This window comes from Macrobrachium rosenbergii, chromosome 12 (assembly GCF_040412425.1).
Source record: "Macrobrachium rosenbergii isolate ZJJX-2024 chromosome 12, ASM4041242v1, whole genome shotgun sequence".
NCBI lineage: Eukaryota > Metazoa > Arthropoda > Malacostraca > Decapoda > Palaemonidae > Macrobrachium > Macrobrachium rosenbergii.
In genome coordinates, this window is record NC_089752.1 from 26,665,447 (window position 1) to 26,691,505 (window position 26,059).

The 26,059-nt window shown below is 42.6% G+C and overlaps 1 protein-coding gene across 3 annotated transcripts in view; it reads left to right on the top strand.

Annotated features, from left to right (window-relative positions):
* Positions 1–26,059, top strand: part of LOC136844450 (uncharacterized) — a 71,199-nt gene that overhangs the window by 26,329 nt on the left and 18,811 nt on the right. For all 3 annotated transcript variants that reach the window (XM_067113699.1, XM_067113698.1, XM_067113700.1), the window contains exons 7-8: positions 4,303–4,413; positions 14,685–14,842. In XM_067113699.1, coding sequence (XP_066969800.1) covers positions 4,303–4,413; positions 14,685–14,842 — 269 coding nt within the window. The remainder of the gene's footprint in view (positions 1–4,302; positions 4,414–14,684; positions 14,843–26,059) is intronic.

Sequence of the window (26,059 nt, forward strand, 5' to 3'; positions counted from 1 at the left end):
AATCTTCAAGGTGGGTGCAGAGGTTATCTGTGCCAGAATAGCACCATCATAGGGCCCAGGGGTACTCAAATCCTTGTAAGAACTAGACCTAAAGATTAGAGAGATAAAAAAAATAAAATAAACCTGAAAACCTTAAAAAGATATCATCAGCCTTTCATGGCAGTAGCAAAAGTAAAGTCTGAAATGAGGATGATCAAATGGATGAGTGGGTTGATGAGAAGAGATAAGATAAGAAATGAATACTTCAGGGGATCAGCAAAAATCATAGCACATATAGTATCAAAGAAAGCCCAAGAGTCAAGACTGAGATGGCTGTAGGACTTGGTGAAGAGGGGAGATGATGGGTGACATGTTGCAGGAGAGATCATGGAAATGGAAGTGCTAGGAACAAGAAGGAAAGGAAGGCCTACAAGAAGACATGACAGATAAAGAAAGGTAAGATACAAGATAGAAACACTTGGAAAAGGCTCATTAAAAACAGCATCTACAAGTGGTGATTAACACTTTCATATCCAATTGACGTAATTTTACGCAAAATCACCCTACCCCCCACCTTACCTGACTGACGTAATTTTACGTAAAATTTACAGAAATTTTTCGTACGTGTGGTAGGGGTAAATTTTTGTTATTTTCAGACAGTTGGTGGTTTCCATAGGCTAAAGCATACCTTGGACCATGTAACTCAGGCATCAATACGCCAGCCAAGCAATTCCTATACTGCGCATGTGCAAATCCCTGGCATAGTAAATTTCTCACAATGAAATCGGCTGATCCAACCCATGCTTCTCTCTCGTATCTTACATTTTTTTTTATAAAATGTAGGATTACATTATTAGAAACACTCTGTTTCGTACCCTCTTTTTCTATAAATTTTTTAGTTCCTGTACTGTGCATGCACAAATCCCTGGCGTAGTAAAATTCTCACAATGACATCAGCTGATCCCACCCACGCAGGCCTGGCAGGCCACACTTCTGTCAGAGACCATGCGTGCGAGGTGGGGTAAACACGTGTGGTTGTTTACATACAGTGACGTCTATAGAGAACAGTTTCCAACGTGCTTTCGCAAAGTTTTTACGGTAAAACTAGCGGAAAACGCGTTAGTGCATCACATAAGAGACGTCTGGATTTTAGGCAGGGCTCTGAATCTTATTTTCCATTATTATATATATCAATATTTAGAGAATTTTGTTAGCTTTCTCATAAAAAATAATTAATTCGCCTAACTGTTATAGCTTTTTAGCTACGAACGATAATGTTGACAACAGTAACTTTTTTTTTTTGTTTCAATCAGTTTATAACGTCAAAATGAAACTGTTGCTGTTACCAAAGCCATTTTTCTTGACTCTCACTTTATTCCTCAACGTTTCCTCTACATTTTTGTATATTTACAAAGTAATTTCTATGAAAAATATCCGAGCTAGGGCTCTTAAAAAAAAAAATTTCTAGCGATAATTCTCACCATATGCCAGGCAGCGCGCTCTGTTTCTTACCCTATTTTCTATCAATTTTTCACCAACTGGACTTATTTGTTTTTCATAATTTTATATGTCGATATTTAGAGAATTTTGTTGGCTTTCTTATAAAAAATAATTCATTCGCCTAACTGTTATAGTTTTGAGCTACTTAACAATAATGTTGACAACGGTAACTTTTTTTTCGTTGATCAACTTATAACGTCAAAATGATACTGTTGCCATTACCAAAGCCATTTTTCTTGACTCTCCCTTTATTCTTCAACTTTTCTCTACATTTCCGTATATTTACAAAGTAATTTCTATGAAAAATAACCGAGATAGGGCTCTTCAAAAAGATTTTTTGTAGCGATAATTCTCACCATACGCTGGGCAGAGCGCTCTGTTTCTTACCCTCTTTTCTATCAATTTTTTCACCAACTGGACTTATTCGTTTTTCATTGTTTTATATGTCAATATTTAGAGAATTGTGTTGGCTTTTTCATAAAAAATAATTAATTCACCTAACTGTTATAGCTTTTGAGCTACGAACGATAATGTTGACAACGGTAACATTTTTTTTCGTTTCGATCAACTTATAACGTCAAAAGGAAACAGTTGCCATTACCAAAGCCATTTTTCTTGACTTTCCCTTTATTCTTCAACTTTTCCTCTACATTTTTGTATATTTACAAAGTAATTTCTATGAAAAATCCGAGATAGGGCTCTTCAAAAAAATGTTTTCTAGCGATAATTCTCACCATAGGCCGGGCAGAGCGCTCTGTTTCTCACCCTCTTTTCTATCAATTTTTTCACCAACTGGACTTATTCGTTTTCCATTATTTTTTATGTCAGTATTTAGGGAATTTTGTTGGCTTTCTCATCAAAAATAATTCATTCGCCTGACATTCATGGTTTTTGGGTTACGAACGAAAATATAAAAATAAGTAAAGAATTTTTTTTTTTTGTTAACTCACATTTTTTCGTATTTAGAGGGCTGGGACTCTTATTCTGACTATTCCACCATAAAATATAAACATTTAGAAAAAAAGGACAGCAAAATGAAGGTTGTTGGCATAAAATTTCTATTTTTGCTGAATTTTTGAAATAATTATTTTTTCGCACTATCGAGCGCTCCCAGACACCTTGGGTCTCAGGTACGCTCAGTGATATGGTAATTATACAGATAGGAAAGGGTTAAGCTAAGATGAAGAATTGTGGATTTCCCAGGTCAAGGTCTGTTTGTTCTACCTCACCACTTTGTTATTATTATTAAGCATACATTCCTTTGGAATAAGCAAAAATTGCCATTAACTTTCCTTGAACACATACAGAACAGCTTACTTTGATATTTTAAGAGAACTATAATCACATGTATAGTGGTTAAGTCTTGGCATCCTACTCGGATGTTGCGACTTTGCACTTCCCTAGGGTGATGGAAAATAACTGGATTTGTATCACTTTGTTTCTGGCATAGTGTGGCGTCCATGATGGGGAGATGGAGAAACCTGGCTAACATTCACCTAAGTACATACCCTTGAGGTAGTGGAGAATTGGAACCAAGCATCTTGAATTAAACCCTATAGTCACATTTGTAAACTCAAAGGCTTGACAGGCACTAGTGGATCCAGAAAAATTTTATTCGGGGGGGGGGGCGCCAATTTTTCATATTGTACATACATGTGTGTGTATGTATTATTATTCTATAACAGATTTTTAATTTTTTCCCATTTTTATATTTCTAATTTATGTTATTATCTAAATCTTCAATATTGTTTAGTCATTATTTTTCATGGGCAGGGCACTTGCCCAGGTGCCCCCCCGTGATCCACTAGTGTTGCTAAGGATTTGTTCTTCAAATGGGAGCAAGTCAGAAAGAAAGAAGTTGAACAGCTAGGTTTGGGGAAACCAAAGGGAATGATGAAAAGTAAAGGCAGAAAGTTGGGAAACAAAGACATCCCATTAGGAATTTTAATACTGGCAGTCCCCGGTTTATGACAGGTCCGGCTTACGACGTTCTGAGGTTACGACACTTTTCAAATATATTTATCAGAAATTATTTCCTGGTTTACGACGCATGTTCCAGGGTTATGACGCATCGTACGCCGATCCGACAGAAGAAATATGGCTCCAAAATGGCAGAATAATCAAAATTTTGAATTTTTTTTATGAAAAACTCAATACAAATTCAGTTTACATTGTTTTCAATACACCCAAAGCATTAAAAGTAAGGTTTTCTTAGGATTTTTGATGATTTTCTATGATTTTTCAGTTTACAAAGATTTTCGGTTTACGACGTGGCGTAAAAACGGAACCCCCGTCGTAAACCGGGGACTGCCTGCACTGTATAGTATGTCTAGTATGCCACACTGTAGGGAGTAACCATGTTCAGGAGTCATACTCCAATAACCAGTATTGGACGATATACTTCACTGCACATTGGCAGATTAAGGCATGTTGAGTAAATCTCTATGGGTTATATTGATGATGCATTAAAATTTTTTAATGTCCACTAAAATTTTTAAAGTTAGTTTTAAGCTGATTTATATTTTGTCATGAAAACATTATGAATCATTTGATGTTTCTCATCATTAAATAATCACAGTTCTTAGTTTTGCTTATTAAAGCTGTTTTTGTAGATTTTCCCATGTAAGTCTGTGATTAGAGGGAACAGTGATGTATAAATATTAGTGATTATAAGGAACAGTGATATATAGACACTTGAAAATTTCCCATGATACTTTAGACTGTTTGTAACTTGTTGGAAAGGCTATTTACATTAATTGCTATCTGTGTATGTAATATTGTATCAATTCATTGTTTCTGACTGGAAACTGCTTTCTTTTACAGTGATCAAGAGAAGCCAGATAGGACTGTGGATTAGTGTTGCCTTTGTGTTATTTGTGATGTTTGTATTTGCATATATTGTAACCCTTCATCACAGAACTAAGGCAAACAAAAGTAAGTGACTAATTTTTTTTTTTTTTTACATTTTGCTCAAGAAACTCATGCATTTTTTTTTTTTTTTTTTAATTTCCAGACTTTTTTTCTCTTGATAAGCTATTTAACCCTTTTGCTTGCCAATGACTGATACAGCCATAATCCAGATTTCAATCCTTTTCAATTTGATGACATAAGCAAATGTCAAAAAAAAAAAAATCACAAACCAACAGACAAGATGAGGATCATTTTTGGTGAGTGATCCTGCTATTTTTTATATATATATGTAACATATATGTTTATTTGTTTTGTATACATTTTAGATTTTTATTCTATAATTACATTATTTATCTTTTTTATGCAAGAAAGAGAGAGAGAAAGAAATACTTTTTTATACATATGTAACATGTGTGTATTTTTGTATAGTTTTAGATTTTATATACTTTGATTACATCAGTTGAGAGAGAGAGAGAGAGAGAGAGAGAGAGAGAGAGAGAGAGAGAGAGAGAGAGAGAGAGAGAGAGAGAGAGAGAGGAACAAACACTAGACTGAGTGCCACTTATTGTACGAAAAATGTGACACTACTTTTTCATTTATTTCTTCATATTTTTCTTGGTATAATTACAACTTTTGCATCCCAATCTGTAGGTAATTTATGTGGTTGTGCTATGGGTAACAACTGAAGATGTATCGCTAATAGTTTTTTTGGCAAATTTTGTAGGGGAAAGTGGAAAATTTTCCAATATCTCACAAAATCTAGTCTTTATTTTACCTAAATAAATTTATTATGGGGACTTTTATATGCCATTGTATAGAGCAACCATTCAGCTGCCAAATGACAGAAAATTGAGCAGTCTACATGGGAAATTGCCGGGGGTATGCGTCTTTGAAAAAAAAAAAAGTATAGTTTTTTTGTGTAATTTGTAGGTGGCTGTTACTTTTTTTTACAGAAATTGTGATGCTGCTTTGTCATTAATTTTTTTCATATTTTCCTTGCTATAATTATGATTTTTTTTTGCATTGCAATAATTAGGTCATTTTTCTGGGTGCGCTATGGATAAAAATATATTTCATTGCAAATAGTTTTTATTTTTACATTTTTTGGGGAGGGGAAGTGCAAAATTTTCTTATATCTTGTGAATTTTACTTGCCACATACATAAAAGTTATTTTATTTTTTTATGCCATTTTAAATAAAAATAATTCAACTGCAAAATGAAACAAAACTGAACGGTCTACCTTGAAAGTTGTTGGAGCTACGTGTCATAGAACAAAAACGGGTATAAACATTTCTACACCTACCACTCGAGTCACTGCCACTTCTCACAGACATATTGTATGTATAATAAAGAGTCAAAAGGGAAATGGTTATATTGCAATACACTCCCTGAACACCTGAATTAGCCCTTAATCCCACTAGCCCGAACAACTCTCAACTACCCATCCCACTATAGTGGGAATTTTAACAGCCAGCGTTACCAACGCTGCAGGTAAAATCTTGTCACTTGAGCTACCATAACAAACGGTTGGCAACGCTGACACAGGTGTGCGCCGTCACGCCCCATTTTCGTCAATTGCTTTTTGTTCGCGCTGCTGGAAGGTTGTTCCCTTCTGCAGTGCGAGGTTTTAATCCTATTGCCCGACTTCTCTTTGTATTTTGGACTTGTGGTGAAGACCTGGATTGGATTTCACGGTTTTTCTCCTGGATTTTCTGATATCTTCGACGTGGAACGTCTTTTGGATTTGGACTCGCTGGTTCCCGGTCTCGATTGTGCATCACGGACTTTTCACCTTCTACTACCGTGCCATCGGCTTCGACGTCGGCCTCGACTGTCTACGACGGTGGACTCTGGCACTCATCGCTTCTTCTTCCTGCAAAGACGGATGAGTACCTTGAGACACGATACACATTCCATCAGGTATGTAGGAAGGTTAATTGTGATGTCAGACTCATTGCGATGAGTGTTCCCATTGGAAGGCACAAGAGAGGGATGATTACATTTGTCATCGCAAGTCTTTGGCTCGTAACGGCAGCAGAAGTCAGTCAGATTCTTGTTGCCTCAGTGTCTCAGACTTCTGCTACAGATCAGTTGATGGATTTAGCGAGTTCAATGGTAGTCAAACAGTTAGAGGATAGGATTGCAATTAGTAAGGAAAATTCAATAGCTAGTCTTCTTCAACATTTCCAGAACCAGCCCTAACGGGTGCTGAGGGTAATGGCAGAACCGCAAGCCTCCAGGTGGGTAGAGTCTGCCGGCCCCCTCGGCGCGAAGCAGGCAGTGAAGGATCCCCCCCCCCCCCCAAACCCCTTGTAATATTGATAAATGTTATGTTGATAATGTTAGGATCAAGATCTAGGTGTGATAAAAGAGGATAGGTTTGGTGGTGAGGAGAAGGTTTTAACGGTGCAGTGTCGTTCTCCTGAACGGGTTCTGGTTTCGGGTTCGAGTGGTTTTTGTTGTGCTCTGACAAGAGTTTCTCCATCTCTTCTTTCGACCTGGCTCAGTCTCAAGTCAATGTTTCAGTTACGTGGGGCAGAATCCTTCTGCTTTCGCTTCTAACTCACTTCCTACTGTTTTCTAAATCTCCTACTGTAGTTTCCCCCTTCCCTGTATTTTCTACTCCTCCATTTAGTAAGGCGGATTATGGTGTGTCCTTTCGGCTTCTAAAGTAATTTGCGGGACCTGCAATTGGCTGTTGCGGGTTATAAGACGGAGGGTGGGGTTTTTCGACGGGTATAGACCTTTGGCGAGAGGATGTATTTTTTTTCTCGAATGTTTTCTCTAACATTAGAGAGTATGTGACACAGTAGTGTCCAGGATTCATGTCGGATATGTTTTCAGGATTATTTAGGGAGGCCAGATTCGGTGTACCTTCTTTCCTTTTTGTTCTAAGTTTTCTTCTTCGTTATCTGTCGCTTCATCTCCTGCTCCCACATTCTCTGTTACCCCCTTTTCAGTCTCCTCTTCGGCCCTTTCTTCTTCTGCTCTGGTCTTTCCTGCGGCTTCCGCATCTTCCGTTTTCCCTCTCCTTTCGATTTTGGTTTTCCTCCGCTCAGGTAACTTTTTTTATGCGTCTGCTATTCCTATGCCTCCCGCCTTTTCCTTCCTCAGTACAGTCTTCTCCGGTAGGAGGAGCTTCCGGACAGGCGAAAACCCTGTTTCGGCAGATTTTGGCCGCAGGGGTCTCTTGTTCCATCCCTTCGGGTATGCGCAACCCCTTGCTTCCGCTTCATGCGGCTGTCCCGATAGCATCAGGTATTTCACAGGGTCTTCCCGTCGATTCCAGTTCGAGTTTGTGCTCCGCGGTTTTGGCAGAGCCTGCGGTACTTTCTTCGAGCGGTCCGCGGCTTTCATCACCTGCATTTTCCATGGCGGTAACTCAGGCTAGCTTCTACCTCTTTCATTCTCTCTCCTTCATCTTCTTCCGTCCCTCTACAGCGGTTTCGTTTGCGCATCCTCCCCCAAGATTTAACAATGTTGGTTTGGCTGCTCTCACTCGTCTTCCCCTTGGTAATAACGGGGTTTTTTATCGGTTTAGCCTTCTCTTCCCGGCGGGTCCAACAATACGGATTCAGCTCCGGGTACCCGATTAGGTGCGGGTGCACAGCATTCTGGTTAGGCTGGTCTGATTGCAGACTCTTCATCGTTGTCCGGGGCTTCGTCCAGTGCCTCCTCCTTTGTCGGTCTTAGACCATTCGGACATTGCGGAACAGGATTCTTATCCGTAGGTGCAGGAGATTCTGGCGGACTTGGAATGTCCTCTTGCCAGCAGTACAATTACAGACACAGGCTTGAGTATGTTACACCCTCAAGCAAGAGCTCCGGACCTCCCGATTTTGAGGTTTTATGACACTAAACCAGCTCCTGCCTCTTTTTCGTGTTGGCTGGTTGGTTCGATTGGGTTAGCCAGGCTTTGGAGGAGGCGGATGTTCGCTTAGCATCGGTAGTTGCTTCTAATAGACAGCACTCTTCTCTTCTCTCTCCGAGTAGGACGACTTACGCAGTTCGAGGTAATCCTTCGGCAGGTGTCAGGTTACCCCTCAACGAATCGGTTGAGGCATTCCTGTTTAAGTCTCCGGCGTCGTTTCAGCTCGTAGGGACTTCTCTTAGGGAAGCAGGTGCTTGGGGGTATGTGTTGCGCAATCAGACTGAGGCTCTTGCGCATTCTTTCTGGATGCGGTTCAAGTTATTATAATGCGGGTTCTAAAGAGTGACGGCTATGTCCCTTTGGATCCGTGGCTGTTGGCAGCCTAATTATTTATCTCGAGGGGTTTGGCTCACCAGGTGAAAGCTTTGGCTTCGTCTACGACGTTTGGAGCAAGAAAAGTCGAAATTTCTATCTTGGTCATCTTCCCCCTCAGTATCCGGACGTTCATAAGAGGGATTGCTTAGAACACCATTAGCCTTAGCTAATTCTTGTTCAAGGATGATGATGTAGCCAGTATGACGAACATGGTTTCTTCTAACTCATGTCTCCGGTGTCAGCAATTATGCATCGTCGAGGATACAGAGTGTTGAAGTATCGAGACGATATAGTGTGTTGAAGTATCTAGACGATACAGAGTGTTGAAGTATCTAGACGATACAGAGTGTTGAAGTATCTAGACGATCGTTTAACTGGCCTCCTCTCCAGAGGAGCTAGTAAGAGCGAGGGAATTCTATGGAATTCTTAACATATTCAGGTAAGCGGATTCTCTCTCTTCCTCTGAGGGTATTCACAACCCTAGAGAGAGTCCAATCGGCCCTTCACAGATAGGTTCCCGTCCATCAGGGAACGGCCATTACCAGCTTGGAGAAGCTTCTTAGGGAGAATGTCTCTCTCTCTCTCTCTCTCTCTCTCTCTCTCTCTCTCTCTCTCTCTCTCTCTCTCTCTCTCTCTCTCTCTCTCTTTTAATTCCAGGGTCTCGTGTCCAAATGCGCTCTCTCTTCAGGTATGTCTCAGGAATCGCTGGGACTTCCACAACGAGAACGCTGTTATAGTCGGGAGCGATTCTTGCCTGTTGGATCGTTTGTGGTAGTCAGAAATGCATCTGACAAGGGAAAGGTCTGTCGACTCCCCTCTTCCTGACATTCATCTGTACACAGATGCCTCAGATCAAGGTTGGGAATCAACCTTGGAGGAATCCAGGCCTCGGAACGAGAGTAGTCAATAAATCTTCGGGAAAATCAATGCTGTAAAGGAAGCCCTCAGTTGTTCTCAGTCTTAGTGCGCTACAGAGTAGTGGCTATGTTTAGCGACAGCGTAATTGCCGTGTCGTATCTGAAGAACTCAGAGGGGAACAAGCTCACAGAACTCAATACTATACTATAGCACATAGTCCTGAGAGGGTGCGAAGAACGAAAGTGTCTCTTCTTCCCCAATTTATATCGGGAGTCTCAAAGTACGGGCAGATTCGCTAGGTTGCTCTCGTTCAGGTATTAGGGGGGAGAGTGGACTTTGACTCTGGAAGTAATATGTCAGGTTCTCCAGAAGTGACCAGCAACTGTCGACTTCCGGATTATTTCTCTAATGGTATCCCTATTTCAGTGGTCACCAAGGTGACGTTACAAGTTGGAATCACATGCAAGTGTACGCCTTTCCTCCATCCGGTCTCATTAATCAAGTAATAGGGAAATTACGGGAGAGTGTCAAAATGACCTGGACTCAAATAGCTCGCCATAACAAGCTTGGTTTCCGGAACTCCTAGAGCTCCCTACGGAAGTTCCGTTGTCCCTACCAATGCAAAACTACTACTTCTCAGATGACCGCATTCTTTCTGTTATTTTCCAAACGCTCGCGTGCTGGACCTAGTTACAAGGCAACTGTAGAGAGAGCCACTAAACAGTCTGGACCCCCTAAAACTGTGCCTAAATAGTTTTCTTTTAGATTAAGTCAACCCGTAAGCCTTACCAGGTTCAGCTAGAATGGTATAGAAGTTAGTGTCGTAAGGAAGGTCATTCCATCTCTTGACCTTCCTTAGCCAAAATAGCGGATTTTCCTTTATTCCTCCGGAAAATCAAGAGTCTTTCATATTTGGTCATTGCTGACTACCGCTCAATGATTAACGGTATATTTAGTTTCCACATTCCTGAAGTTTCAAGTAGTAAGATAATCGTTGATTAAGTTCTTGTAAGATTAAACGTCCTGTTTTTGCCGACTCGGGCGCCCTTATTGGGACTTACTGGAAGTATTTCATTATTTATCTTGCTTTCCCCTGCCTTTGAACCTATTGAAACTATAACGTTAAGACACTGAGAAGTTGCCTTTTCTTACGGCTTTAGCTTCAGCTAGAGAGTTGGGTGAGCTTCAGGCAGTTTCGAGGTTGGGTTCCTGTGCAAGAATGATACATATTTGTCTGTCTTCCGGAATTTGCGGCGACGACAGAGTCGGAGGTTAAAACTCTGCCTCGTTCGTTTAAAGTTCTTTATCTGCAAGTGTTCATTACTGGTGATCCAGCGGAGATACCTTTATGTCCGGGGCGAGCATTAAAGTCTATTTATCAAGGGTTGCGAAACTCCTTCCGCTTCCCCGCACACTTGTGTCTCCTCAAATCCTTCCCGTCCACTGTCAGAGGATGTGATTAGTTACTTTCGGAGGGCTTCTCAGGGTTGTTCTTCGTCGTCTTCAGCTCTGTATTTTCCCGACCGCACAGTATTCGGAGTATGTCCAATTCATCTTCCTTTTCCCAGGAATTATTTACTGCCGTCTATTCTGGAAGCAGCTACTTGGAAGTCCGTCTCAGTGTTTACTCATTTTACTTAGTGATGTTCGATTCGCCTCACAGCGTTTAGTGGCGAAGTCTATTATGTAGGGTGCGTTCATTTAGCTGAGGGGGTATTAACGCGGAGGTTCGGAGGGTTATTCTCTTAAGGGGGGGTTTACACGGTCAAACGGTTCGTCGAACGCGGTTCGCAGACCTGTGTTTGAAGTGATGTTCGAACGTGTGAATCAGGTATTTGGTTGTCGAACACATTGTCGAACGGTTTGAAGAAGTCTGTTCGAGCCTGACTTTGTGGGCGGGGCTTCATTGTCCACAAACCGTTTGAATGTGAGAACACGCGTCGAACATCAAACTTCAGTTTATAGTCGTAGTAGTAACAACAGTAGCAACACCAATGACTCTGAGATCATGAGATGTCGCACTATTTTGCACGTGTAACGGCGAAGTCTATTATCTAAGGTGCTTTCATTTAGCTGAGGTGGTATTCGCTTAGTGCGGAGGGTTATTCTCTTAGGCCACGTTAGCGGCGAAGTCTACTTTCTAGGGGCGTTTATTTAGCTGATGCGGTAGTCGCATAGTGAAGAGATTCTTAGGTTAACCAGATAGAGGAATTCCTTTTAGTCTTTAGAATTCTTAGGCAACAGTGATAATATAATCACATGAACTTAGGTTTAGTACATTTTAAGTATCTTAGTCTTTGATAGTTTCCCTACGAGAGTCCAAGGGGGTACTCTAGTAGGCTAGGCTATTTCGTCGGCACCGAGATACTTCTTCGCTCGTCGATCGTCGGACCTTATCCGGAGGATCAGCGGCTCGGCACACTGCTTCATTTCCCTCCATACATGAGAGGCTATGAATAGCCACATGGGAGGTCACCATACTCCTCCATACATGAGAGGTTCTGAAGAACCACATGGGAGGTCGACAGACTGAGACAGTACAGACCTGACGGGCGATCAAAGTACTTTCCATCATGTCTCATCACCAAAAGCCACGATTGATAAGGTGAGTGTTTAACTAGATAGGTATCCTAGCCGAGAGTACTGACCTGACTCGATCAAAGTACTCTCCAACATGTCTCTTCACTGAAACCATTGATTGATATGGTGAGTGTTTGGCTAAATGGATATCTTATGCAGAGCAGATTGGTGAGCTACCATCTCTGCGCTTGTCAAAGGGGCGTGCAATAGAATTGATCCTTCCTCCTCTAAATGTTGTTAATCGGGCTAATTCAGGTGTTCAGGGAGTGTATTGCAATATGAAGTGTTCATAATAAAACTAATATTGTAATACTTACCTGAATACCTGAATGATTCCCACCCTCCTTCCCCACATCAATTTTGACCTTGAATAAAGCAATTGACGAAAATGGGGCGTGTCGGTGCACACGTGTCAGCGTTGCCAACCGTAGCTCAAGTGACAAGATTTTACCTGCAGCGTTGGTAACGCTGGCTGTTAAAATTCCCACTATATTGGGATGGGTAGTTGAGAGTTGTTCAGGCTAGTGGGATTAAGGGATAATTCAGGTGTTCAGGTAAGTATTACAATATTAGTTTTATTATGAAAACTTCATGTTGGTAGATTGATAGCTGGTTGTACTAACCTATTAATCATATATTGCCTTTCCAACATACAATGGAGTCAGTCACACCAGTTGTACTAATCAAGATCCAGATGCCCTCATGTCACTCGCCCAGCACTCCCATGATGCCAGAGCTACTTGTTATTTGTGTTTTATGCCTTATGAAGTATCTCATGTACACCTCCATGAAGTTAACACATTTCATCTCTCATCTATGATTTAGCTTCCAAGTGATGTATACATTTGGGCATTCTTTTCTAGTCGTTCATGTGTTTTTCTTGTGCTTTTTTATTATTTTAGTTTTTCACTTAATTTTTATGTAATTCATTAGTTTTGCAGCTTACTTTATCATGTTTTTTGGTATTAAATTTTAGTGTAATTGTATTTCAGTTCACATTTTTTGTAATGTATCACCTTGTTTTACAGTGATTTTTACATGAGCAGAGGATTTTGTTTTTGCATGTGTCCTCATCTTACTTAGCCTAGTAGTTAAGTTGTTCATTCGTGCCTTTGTTCTTACAGTAGCCAGTTGCCTTCAGTCTTTAAGGGAATGTGTATAGTTTTAAGTAATACTTTATAATTACCATTCTTGTGTATTAATTGTAGGAGGGTTATTTCATTGTTTGAGAAATTCATTACATGATTTTCTATTTTTTGGCAGTTAGGAATTTGTGAATTTTCAATAGGCTAAGGAACAGTGGTGTTCTTGCAATAATGTTAAAGCATTTACTGTTAATTTATTTACAAGTGTTCACTAGAATTGTTTACTGCACCCCAGCATACATGTCAGGGGTTACAGGGGAAAGCTTGTAATGAATTTATACTTATCCTTGGTATGGACCCCCACCTCTTGTGTCAGTCTTATAGGGGCTAGCAATGTTTGTCTAAACAGATATGTGGGGTGTGTGAGGGTTAGTTGGTTGATCTGTGTCACTACTAACTGCAGTGAAGAGTTGAGTCGAGTTGAATCAGATAGCACTGCTGGTCCTGATGCCTCCTCCACTTACAGTGACTTGTGTCCACTGTGAGTAGGAAGTTGGGTTTACTCATCTGCGAAGGACTTCTCCCTCAAAGGTTCTGGAGCCTGATGACTAGCCCATGACTGGATATTCCATCTACCTCTGCCTTTCTCCTTGACTTTGTCATCTGCCTCCAACATCACCTACTGCCTGGGGCCTTTGCCAATGTAGGCAGACCCTTGTTTGATGTATTGGTTGAAACAATTTTTTTTTTTTTTTTTTTTTTTTTTTTTTTACAGTGGAGAGTATGATCCATGGGCAGATTTGGTCAGTCATTATCTATTCCTGCTGAGCAAATGTGGGATAAGGTAACCTGAAGCTCAACAGAATATTGGGCAAAACAATACCTGTAGGAAAGACAAAAGTTATGGTATGGCAGGGAGAAAAAGTTTTGAGCAAAGAGGTAAGGCAGGGACACGGATCAAATAAATTATCATGATTCAGTCCTATCAAGGAAGGAGACATAGGTGAAGCATCCCAAATATGAGAGCAATATTCCAGACAGAGATGAATAAGGCAAAAAGAGTTTTAATACCTGAAATGAAGAAAATAATTTAATGCTTCTAAACATTACACTAAATTTTTTAGAAGCAGATTTTGTATTTCCCACATACTGATTGAGAGAAAGGCTTAACTTCCATCAAAAATTTGGAAAAAAAAAGAAAAATATATAGAAGCTGCCCTTAATGTATTGAACTCGATGCTGTGGGATCCTCATTCATATATGCCTCTGAGCATGGTAAGGTAGATTAAGAAATACCAGTCCAAGTAAAAATCCCACAATTGATTGTCTTTAACATTAAAACCACCAAAAGAGTTGTAATTCTAATTTTAGTTTCATTCTCACTTAGAAACAGCATGATGTGCATATGCAGCACTGGATTGTATTATAAAAATCCTTTAATAGTTTTTATATTAACTAAATTTTACCTGACCAGAGACTTGTTTTGATGTCCTCTATAAACAGTTTTTTTTGTCTACATTTTCAGAGCTGTTAACATCTTTAAAGTACAACCAACCATCAGTTTTACTACTGTATTTGCCGGAAAATGACATATGCTTGGAGTTGGTGGAAATGTTTGCCAGTTTCCTGAAGGAAAAATGTTATGTTCATCCATATGTTATAGACACAGATGTAGGAAGCCAGGTAAAAAGTTCATTTTTATTATTGAATTATGGTGTAATCCAAAGATGAAATTTATTTTCTCCAAATGTCAAGGGCTGTTATTTACTTTTTATGGTAATAAATATGAATATGTTTTATTAATGCTCAGTACTTGGTATCTGACCTTTGCAATGAATTTTGATCTTATAGTCGAGTATATATCATGGATTTCTCCGAGTTTCTGAAACTATTTTTCTGAAGCTTCACTTGGTGTAGTTATTAGTCTGTCATTTATTTTCCAAGTGGGTAATGTTGCAATTTCTTGCATATTTACTGCATACTAATCTTGTGGAGTTTGGAGTTTATGCCATTAATAAAATACATCCAAGATTTACTTGAACACAATGGCATGCACCTTTGGTATAAGGAGTTCCATCATTTGCATATGTTTGATAACATTTTTTAGTAATTCTAAATACTGTGTAGGTTTTTTCCATTAAAAAACTGCAGGTCTTGTTGATTCACTTTCTTTTTGGAGTAGCTTCCTCCCTGTAGGGGAGGGAGAATGGGTAGAAACTACATCTGGTGGAGGGATGGCTACTGGAGCTAACATTGGAATGAAAAGAGGAGATACCATAGACATTGCCTCGTGAAGACACCGACAGTATCCTCTTTGCTTTCCTTTTTCTCCAGCTACATCTCTGCCACTGGAAATGAGACGAGGCATACTCTGAGCAGGTCAGAGACATTGAACACTCATGGCCTCTGCAAGCTGAATACAAAAAGTGAAGGTCAATGGTAAGAGTTGACATGAAACTCACATACTATATACCTCATCCTAGGCATCTTCATTGGTCATCCTTACAAGGAAACTCGGTATTCTCTGGTACCTTCATGCTTAAAAGTTACCCACAAACAGAACGGGCAGGAAGCCCAAACACAAGGCATTCAGATACAATAGCACAAAGAAAACAGCGACAAAGAGCACAAATTATGTGTACAGTAAACCCCCGTATTCGCGTTCTCACGATTCACAGACTCACGTATTCGCGGATTTCTCTGTGGAACATATCTACCCATTATTCACTAAAAGTTTGCCCATTCGCAGTATTTTTCATGAAGAAATATTCACTAATGACTGTATATTCATACCATTTTCATGACTAAATGCACTTTTTGTGATAAAACTATTAAAATACTTGGGTATAATCATTTTTAGAGGGTTTTTCTTGTGTTTAAACTATCAAAATAGGGAGTTCTAAGTGTTTTTAGAGGGGTTTTAAGTATTCGCGGATTTTAGCTATTCACGGGGGGGGGGGGTTACGCATTCCCCGTGAATAAGGGGGGTTTACTGTACACGCAGCACTGGACAAAGAGAGACTGACGCTATGACTATTGTGGGCACAAGCGGTTACCCACAACCCCTGCACAAGGGAGACTGCCAAATTTCGAAACCTTGTTTCTGAGCATCAACTGGCCCCAGTTGCACCCAAAGTATATCCACATAAAGATGAGGATTTGTGTATCTGTAAAAAATAATGCACATTTTCAGAATTTTCCACTTTTTTTCAAGAAGATTGCTATTGGCCCTAAATATGAGGGGCAAAAGAACTGTGCTTTTGTCTAGTATGACATACTGATGAAACATTTTTATTGCTCCACTTCAGAGAAGTTTCTTTTGCAATTTTTACTACTGGTTCAAGAAGTCATTCCTGTGAACTAAGTTGCATTAATAACAACAGTGGCACCAACTTTGTCATGCTCACTGTTATATCTGTACATTTACATAATCAAAAACACAATCATAAGCTTCATCACCAAACTTAGTTTCTTGAAGAATAATGATACCTGAGTTAAGGGCAGATAATTTTCAGTTTGTGAGGTTGAGCTCTGCAGTTACACTTGAGGAAATTGGCCATTTTTATAGAGTTAGGTTGATTTGAAAAGATTCTTCATTCTTGTCAGGTTTGGGCTGAGCATCTTGACCCCTTGATTCAAAATCAAAATTTTCCCTTAGACATTTTCTTTCCTGTCCCAATTGATATTGATTTTGGATTGAACCAGAGGATAAGAATTTTGCTTTCATTATGACTGACCAGCTTATTTTTTGTTTATTGTGTTACATGGCTTTTCTTATGTTTATTGTGTTACATGGCTTTTCATTCATTATATCTGTACTCCTGGATATATTTGCTGAGAGCATGCAAACTTGAGGTGTAAAAGTACCATTCTAATGATCATCTCTCAGTGACTTTTTGTCATGGTTTCTGTTAATTTATTTTAGTTGAGATTGTAGGCCGTGTCTCTATTAATGACATCTTTCTTAATCTCAGTTGATAACTTAGCCCTGAATTGAGCAAGAAATCAATATCATTTGAGAATCCTAAGGACACCTTGCTTCGTGGTTACCCTTTCATTTTTTTTTTTCACAATTCCAGCAGTTTTGCATTCTGCTTCTTCTATGCAGTGGGGAGTTGGTTGGTAATTGATAGATCCATTTTTATTTGTTTATCCTCCTTTATAATTGAAGCATAGGAGTAATTGAGATTTTCATTTGCTCATTCATTTTTTCATTAATGGAGATTGATATGATAGAAAAGTTTCTCTGATAGTTCCTGGCTATGATGAACTTGCAGGAATGAAGTTAGGAGCTCTTGGTTCAGTGCTTTCTGATGGAGCCAAATTGTTGGATGTCAGTTTCACAGCCAAAGGATGGTGAGGTCTCTTGGGTGAGCCCCTTTTCTTCATAGTGTTGTAATGAAGAAATGGAACCTAGCTATGAGAAAACTCTGCAGTTCTGTCTTCCACAGACAATAAGGAGCAGAGGGTTTTGGACATTCCACACCCATTCCTGTTCCTAAAAGTCTGATACAAGGACTTGATGAGAAGCTGACCTCAGCATTGACCAGGACAACCATCCTTAATAGGGGCAGCACCTTAACTCCTTCAGGGCAGCAGTAAAACACCAAGAAAATCAACAGCTCTGACTACAGCCTCCAGGCTTTCATATCCCAACCTCAACAAGACAAGACAACTCCATTTAGGAGAGAGCAGTTGCCCTTTTAGCTAGGAAAGGCAGACAGCCTATAGCAAAGTCCTTTGGGGTAAGGCAATGGGGATGGCATTCCTTCAGTAAAAGTTCTGCTCATGTGGGTTTTCAGATATTCTGGAGATTGTGGTAGCAGTTAGGAGCAGTCTTGGTGATGGGAATCATTGGGGATGGCTATGAACTTTTTCATTGGGGATGGCTACGAACTTTTTTTTTCTAGAGACAAGCCCCACTGTTGTTGCAGTCAGTAGAGTATGCTTACAGTCATAGCTATGAGGTTTCAGTCTCTGGATGAAATTAATGCTGCAGTAGCAGGTAATCAAGGAAGTCTGGAACAATTCACATGTATTCTACTGTCATCTGTTTTTTGTCCAGTAAGTTACAGGGAGCTGGCAGATTGCCCTTAAGTTTGTGGAGTAAACCCCTTTCAGGATGGAGAGAGTGACTTTGGTTGGTTGTTCCATCAGGAAGGGGAATTTCCTAGCATCCCTAGACCTAAAGAATAAGCACATGTCACATTCATGGGCTTATTAAAAACACCACACTAATAGCAAAAGCACTACGTCAGTGTACAAAGGTTGGCAGTACACAGCTGTATTATGCATGAAATCATATGTCCACACTTAAGTGTAGCCAGAATCACAATGGCTTGGGTAGGACAGCAAAGAGTGGATATGATATCCTAGGCCTACCTGTATTATACTTTTGTTTTCTCAGTCAGTACACACATCTGCAGGCATGTGCAGCACTAGGACTCCATATATGAAGGGTGGAGAGTTTCTTTACCTAGGAAAAATACAAATTATTTTTAAAATTTGTCGTATTTCCATGTTCCAATGCCTGTGGCTTTGAGGCATTACCTTTGTTTTGTTGGGGAAGAGAGGTAATTTGCTTCAGCTTGGTGTATGCTCAGCAGTCTTCATCAATAGGTGCTTGTTAGTGACTATAGCACTGGCAGTAGAACTCAAACTCCAGGCAACTAGGCTTTATCACAGCCTCCTATTTCAACCCTCCTCCTCCTCCTTCCTACACCAGTAATGAAGAGGACACCTTCTGTCCAGTGAAAGCCTCTTCCTTCCTTCACCAGTAATGATGAGGACATCTTCTGTCCAGTGAAAGCCAGAACTAGAAACTCATGAGATGACTTTCCCAAAATGTTTCTATCTATGGTTCAATGCAAGAAACTAGTCATAAAGAACATGGCCTGCTACTGGCTCAGGCAGGTCAAATTTAGAGTCAAGTAATACAACAAATGGTGAAGTGGAACTGGTAAGAGCTGTAAAATCCATGCAGTCAAAGTCTCTCCACTTCATCAGCTTATAAATGTAATTTGGTCACAACTTTTATTATAATCACAGACAGTAGCCAATGCCTTTGCAAAGTTTTACAACAGAGATTCAACTTGAAATTGAAATCATTAGTTATGTGTTCACTGGCACCAGTAGCCACGGTAGGCCAAGTTTTACCTATTGTTTAAGGGTTGCTCATGGGCAACTGAGGCAAGGGAAAGACCATGGCACTGGTGCACAGTGTCCTAGAGACAGAACATATCAGCAGTCAAGCCCCTTTTCTACTTAAGTTAGGACTAGGGGTGACCAGGCAGTGACTACTGAAGGTAGGTAGCCTTTAGGCTCCCCCAAACCCCAAATTCCAAGATCATGGGAAGTTGTGCTTGCCATTGAAATGCATCATTCCATAAGCAGGGCTTGAATTCAGGACCACCACACTATGAAATCCAAGCAAAAGCAACTAAGTTACCAAATCATCTTCCTCGTCTTACCTTAATTCTATGTCTAACAGGAAAAGTAGGTATCTTCACTTCATGAGTCAGTCTGCACCTATACTAATACAAGTGCCTTGCTTTATGTTTTGAAGGGTTCATCCTTAAAGCACCCTCTGTATTACTAGAACCTGGTCCCTGACCTATATCAGCCCCAATTGTTCACCTTGATATTTCAGGTCTCATCACCAGTCTGGAGCATTCAGTAGCTTAGTCCTTCCACTCAAGTTACAATTTGAAAACGTGATCGATGGGATTGTGATAGGCTGAATTTTTTTCCAACAAAATTAATTTTTTCATGCAAACCCATCAGTCATAAATGAGTTTCCTCCTTCTAGCCCTGCAGATCTCTCAGCCTCATATCCATACTACACAAAAAGTAAGGTTTCATTATAATGACTTACCAAAACACTGTAAAAGCTTTTATCTCTTTAAAATCGACACGTCCGAGAAATAAATTTTCAAACTTTGTTTGGAATGCTGATACAATTGGCGGAGACCCAACCCCACCGGATGCCGGTGGGGGTAGCGTGGCAGGAGACATACCCATAAACCCAGGTCAGTTTCATTCTCGGCGTATTGGGAACGCATCTCTCGCGCGTCCGTCTGCCTCAAACTGTTTGGGTTCCTTTGTCTGCTTGCACTTGGTTGTGGCGTCTCTCCTTGGTGAAGTACTCAATTGCCTGTTTATTTATCTAGCTAGCCTAGCTCTGGGATTTCGTAGCTATGTCGGATTCAAGCTCTCGGGATCCAGAGTTTGCGCAGGGAATTTGTGCTCCGCCAAACTAGTTAAACTTAAATACGATCGCCATTCTTTGTGTACAGCATGTAGGGGTCAAGAGTGTTCCCAGGAGAACACATGCAGTGAATGTACGGAATGGAGTCAGGAGTTTTGGCAAACATACAGTTCCCATCAGATTAAGCTGGTTAGGGATAGGGATAGGAAAGCCTTTAGCGTAAAGGAAGCTAGGTTATCATCTTCTTGGTGGTGGCATTGGCGTCACCTCCTCTACCGGCTGTTCCTTCCTCCTCTCCTACCCCCTCCTCTACTGCTGCTCTTTCCCCTCTCATATTCCCCCTCTTCTTCACCAGCTTCCCAGTATGTTTTCCTAAAGCCAAGCCCAGCCTCGAGGCTGATAAATCAGAATTCGTTCTTTTCAGAAATCAAATGGAAGCGCAAATGAACGGTTTCATGGAGTCGGTCTTAAGTTTAGTGCGTTCGCACCATAGTCGGCGTTAGCGTCGGTGATGACGTCAGTGTTGGTGTTGGTGATAACAATGTGGTTGTTCGCGATCGCGTTTCAAAAGTCTGCTCGTTTTCTGAGTCTTTTGAGCAAAGGCAACTGTCCCGCTCGCCTTCTGAGGCTAGAAGACAGTCCGGCGCTGGCGAAAAAGGTCAGAAATTATTGCCCACGAGCAGGCTCGTCCTCTAAGGCACAGGAAAGCCTTAGTCCTGGTGGCGGAAGTAGTAAGCTTGACTTGCCTTGAGCGTCGAAAAGCTTCAGGGAGACGTGAAAGTGATCCATCGATGCGTCGATCTTCTCGCCATCGCCGACATCGCAGGATGGTGTCCCCAGAAACTTCATCAAGGTGGTCGCAGTCGAAGCGGCACTACCTAAGGTTAAGCTCTTCAGGTGAGAGTAGCAGCAGTTCATCTTCAGTCTCTTCATATTCCAGCTCTTGGATCCCCCTCCTCGTCATCGCAAGTGGGATCAGACCTCTCGGCCCTTAAAGAGGCATTCTTCGGATAATTCCTGCCCTAGGGTTACTAAACTCTTCAAGAAAAGGACAACCAGCCCTATACCTGGTTGCTCAGCATGGGGATCCGATCAAGAAGATACATTTCAGACGCTTCCTCCCAGGTCCCCTAGTGCAGTCAAGAGGCCTAGCCCTCTCCAGGAAGTTCTGCCGCAAGGGCCCGGCCCTCTTACTCCTCCTCCTGCACACGAAGTATCTGCGCCTTTGGCTACATCCTCGCCCTCCCAGCAGTCTATTCTGTTGGAAGGGAAGATAGAAAAGGTAGTCCGCAAAGTCCATGGTATTCCCGAGGATAGAGAAGTCGTCCCTCCTCAACTCCTGGACGGTCTGGGCACGGAACCGATTCTTTCTGGTGAAGAGGAAGGCCCAGGTGAATCGGGACCTTCTTCACATTACGCTTCTCTACTCAGCTTTCTGCTGCAGTCGTACCCGCAACATTTTCAGCCGACAGCCCCCTCTTCTCCGACTTCTACGTTGCGTCTGGGAAAACAAGGTCCTACCACTTCACTTCCCAAGTTGGTACTCTCCACCGCCTCCAAGAAAGCATTAAAAGAGGTAGAGGCGTGGTTGGAAGCTAAGAGGTCCTCGGGTAAGTCGTCGTTTGCGTACCCTCCTTCAAAGCTGTCGAAAAGGAGGCAAAATTATTACAGCACAGGAGCTTCTCCTTCACTGGGATCCGCAATTTCAGCACAGGGGGACTTCGGCTCCCTGGTGGACCCCTCAAGACGCATTTCATTCGAGGCAGCCAAGACCTTTTCTGCCCTAGACGTAGAACATTTTTCCAGGAACCTCTTCAAGCTCCTAGAGGTTGTCAGCTTTATCGATTGGTCAATGGGAGCTGTTTTCAAACAGGTGGAGCAGGCTAATCTCGCAGAAGACGTCTTGGAAAAAATCACGGGGTTCCTGTCCTGCACCAATATCGCTATCCATGATGCGGCAGGCGAAATTTCCTCCCTCTTCGCCATGGCCACTCTGAAGAAGAGGGAAACTTGGTGCTCGTTCTTGTCTAAGGCTGTGACTTCTTCGCAGAGAACGGCTTTGATGTTCGCACCCTTTGACAAAGGAGGGCCTCTTCCCAGAAGCAGTAGTGAAAGACGTCCTGTCAGCCATGGATAAGAGGGCGTCGTCACACATCCTGTCTATGTCTTTCACAAGACCGAGGCCTGCTCCCGCTCCTTTGACCAAGACGGTATCTCCTCTTAACAGGCATCCGTTTCGTAACTCCAGGTCCAAACCTTACTCAAGGTCCCGCTACAACTCCAGGGGTCACAAGTTCTCCTCAAAGCCGCAAGGTCGTCATACCAGTAAGTAGGATCCCTGTCCTCCATGCGCCGGTGGGGCCAGACTCAGCCTCTTTTGGGAGGAATGGAGAGACAGAGGTGCAGATCAGTGGGTAGTGCAAGTGCTCCAGCTAGGCTACCGTCTACCGTTCGCCCAACCTCCTCCTCTCTCCAATTCTCCCATTTCCTTGACAGCATACTCAAGAGGCTCAGTCAAGTTTTCGGCCCTAGAGACAGAAGTCCGGTCTCTCTTAGGAAAGCGGTCATCAGTAGTGCAGGACGTGTCAACCCCAGGGTTCTACAACCGCCTGTTTGTAGTCCCCAAGTCATCAGGGGGTTGGAGGCCAGTTCTCGACGTAAGTGCTCTCAATATGTACTTAGTGAAAACCAAGCTCTCCATGGAAGCGAACCGCTCAGTTCTTCAGGCACTAGCTCGAGGGGATTGGATGGTGACCCTCGACATGGAAGACGCCTACTTCCACATTCCAGTACATCAGGACTCCAGGAGGTATCTTCGCTTTGTTTTCAAGGACAGAGTTTACCAGTTCCGGGCCCTCTGCTTCGGCCTGTCGACAGCCCCGCAAGTGTTCACCAGGATTCTCGCCCCGATAGGTCATTGGCTCCACCTGGAGGGAGTTCGGATCTCCTTGTACCTAGACGACCGGCTACTCCGTTCATCATCAAGGGACCGCTGCATGGAGGACCTTCACAGAACCCTAAGGTTAGCTCGGGACTTAGGGATTCTGATAAACACGAAAAAGTCAAGCTTAGTTCCTTCACAGAGGATTCTTTATTTGGGGATGACTCTGGACAGTCTAGCTTTTCGGGCTTTTCTGTCTCCCAAAAGGGTCTCCTCCTGCCTTCAGGCGGTGGAGAAGTTTCTTCTCCTGGACAGTTGCTCCGCCCATCAGTGGATGGCTCTCCTGGTAACTCTGTCGTCAGCGGAGCAATTTGTAAGGTTAGGCCGTCTGCACATGAGACCCTTACAGTTTTTCCTCAGGGACTCTTGGGACAGAAGGACCCAAACGGACTCCACGGTCTTCAACATTCCCCACGCCGTCAAGGGGCATCTTCTCTGGTGGAGGTCGCCGGAAAGGCTTTCGGAGGGTCTGGATCTCCTCCCAAGACAACCATCCCTGCAGATGTTTTCAGACGCGTCCAATGTTGGGTGGGGAGCACATCTAGCCAACCTCAGGACGTCAGGAGTTTGGTCGGACGAACAGAAGAAGCTCCACATCAATGTCAAGGAACTGTTGGCCATTCACCTCGCTCTCCAGGAATTTTCGACCCACGTCTCAGGCCAAGCAGTAGCTGTTCACGCCGACAACTCGACGGCTCTAGCCTACATCCGGAAACAGGAGGTACCCATTCCTTCGCCCTGTTCAAAGCTGCGAGGACCTTCTTCTGTGGGCGGACAGCAACAGGGTGGCCCTGTTCCCTCGGTTTGTACAGGGAAAACTGAACGTCCTGGCGGACCAACTCAGCCGTCGGAACCAGACTCTCCCTACGGAGTGGACCCTGCACCCACAAGTGTGCCTAGATCTGTGGAATCTGTGGGGCACTCCCATAATAGATCTCTTCGCTACCTCCAAGAACCATCGTCTCCCAGTGTTCTGCTCACCAGTTCCAGACCCACTGACTCACTTGGTGGACGCCATGCTCCTAGACTGGACGAACCTGTTTGCCTATGCCTTCCCTCCTTTCAGGCTCATCAGGTAGGTGATAAACAAAGTGAAATTCCATCAGCAGGTCGAGCTGATCCTCGTTGCCCCGTTCTGGCCAAGGAAGGAGTGGTTCCCGGACCTGCTAGATCTCCGGATAGACTTCCCGAGGCTTCTCCCTCAAAAGAAGTCGCTTCTCAGACAACCCCACCTAATGAAGTTCCACCAGGGATTGTCCACTCTCGCTCTGACAGGCTTCAGACTGTCAGGAAGCTCATCAGAGCACGAGGTTTTTCAAGAAAGGCTGCAGAGGCTATTGCGAGGTGCAGATGGGACTCCTCGAGCAAGTTATACCAATCCAAGTGGACAGTCTTCAGGAACTGGTGTAGAAAAAATAGTATCTCCTCTTCTTCGACGTCTATAACTCAACTTGCCGATTTTTCATTTACTTGAGGGATTCAAGAAAATTGATGCCATCAACCATCAAGGGCTACAGAGCTATGCTCTCCTCCGTCTTCTACCATAGGGGGTTAGACCTATCAAATAACCGAGACTTGTCAGACCTCCTCAAGTCCTTAGACACAGCTAAGGCCCCAAAACCTGCCCTTGCCTGGAATTTAGATATAGTTTTGAGGTGGTTAATGTCTCCAAGGTACGAACCTTTAGAAGGTCTTTCTCTTAGGGACCTCACTAAGAAATCCCTTTTTCTGGTTACTTTAGCAACAGCAAAGAGGGTTAGTGAAATACAAGCCATTGACAAGGAAGTGGGTTTTTCACAAGGTAGTGCTGTTTGCTCGTTCACCTTGAATTTTCTAGCCAAGAACGAGTCTCCTTCCAACCCGTGGCCTCGGTCCTTTAACATTCAGAACCTCTCCGGAGTGGCTGGCCCTCAAGAATTGGAGGCTTCTTTGTGCCCCGTTAGAGCTATCAAAACTTACTTGGCCAGAACGGCCAGCATCAGAGGACGTTCCTCTAACCTGTGGTGTTCAGTGAAAGATCCAACCAGACCTTTATCCAAGAATGCCCTGGCTTTCTTCGTCAAGGAACTCATCTTAGAGGCGCACAGGCACATCAACGAAGAGGACGCACGCCTAGTCAAGTCTCACATTCACGAAGTGCGCTCAATAGCAACTTTAGTGGCCTTTCGTCATAATAAGTCACTTTAGCAGATCACACAGAGCACCTTCTGGAGGTCGAAGTCGGTGTTTGCGTCTCACTACCTTAGGGAGGTTGAAGTTGCGTATCAGGACCTGTTTGCGTTAGGTCCCGTATCGGTAGCAGGCTTGGTTTTAGAGGGAACACACTAGGGGGGTAGGTTCCTTATCTTTCCTTCCCCCTGTGGTTTTATGGTCGCTGAGTTAATGGGAAGCCGGGGGTGCTCAGTTCACCTGGAGTACCCTCCATTCTAGTTGAGCTGCCGAGGGTATAGGGAAGGGGGATATATCTAACTATTTTTAGGTTAGGCGGTGAGACCCATTTTTTCAGTCTGGTTGCTTTCCAATTGCTCAGGGCAAGAGCAAAAGGAAGTCACCCCTTGTCTCAGTCAGCGGTGTACTTCCCTGACTGCTTGGGTTGTTATGGAGCAGAGTGGCTAGCAGTGCTTACGCCCAAGGCCTCTGCAGGTAATGGAGCTTCAACCAGCAGCAGTACCTCCCTGCAAAAGCCCATCTACCAGGTAAGGTGACTCCTGCCCTTTTGTTGGTATGGATCCTTAAGATACCCATGGTTAGA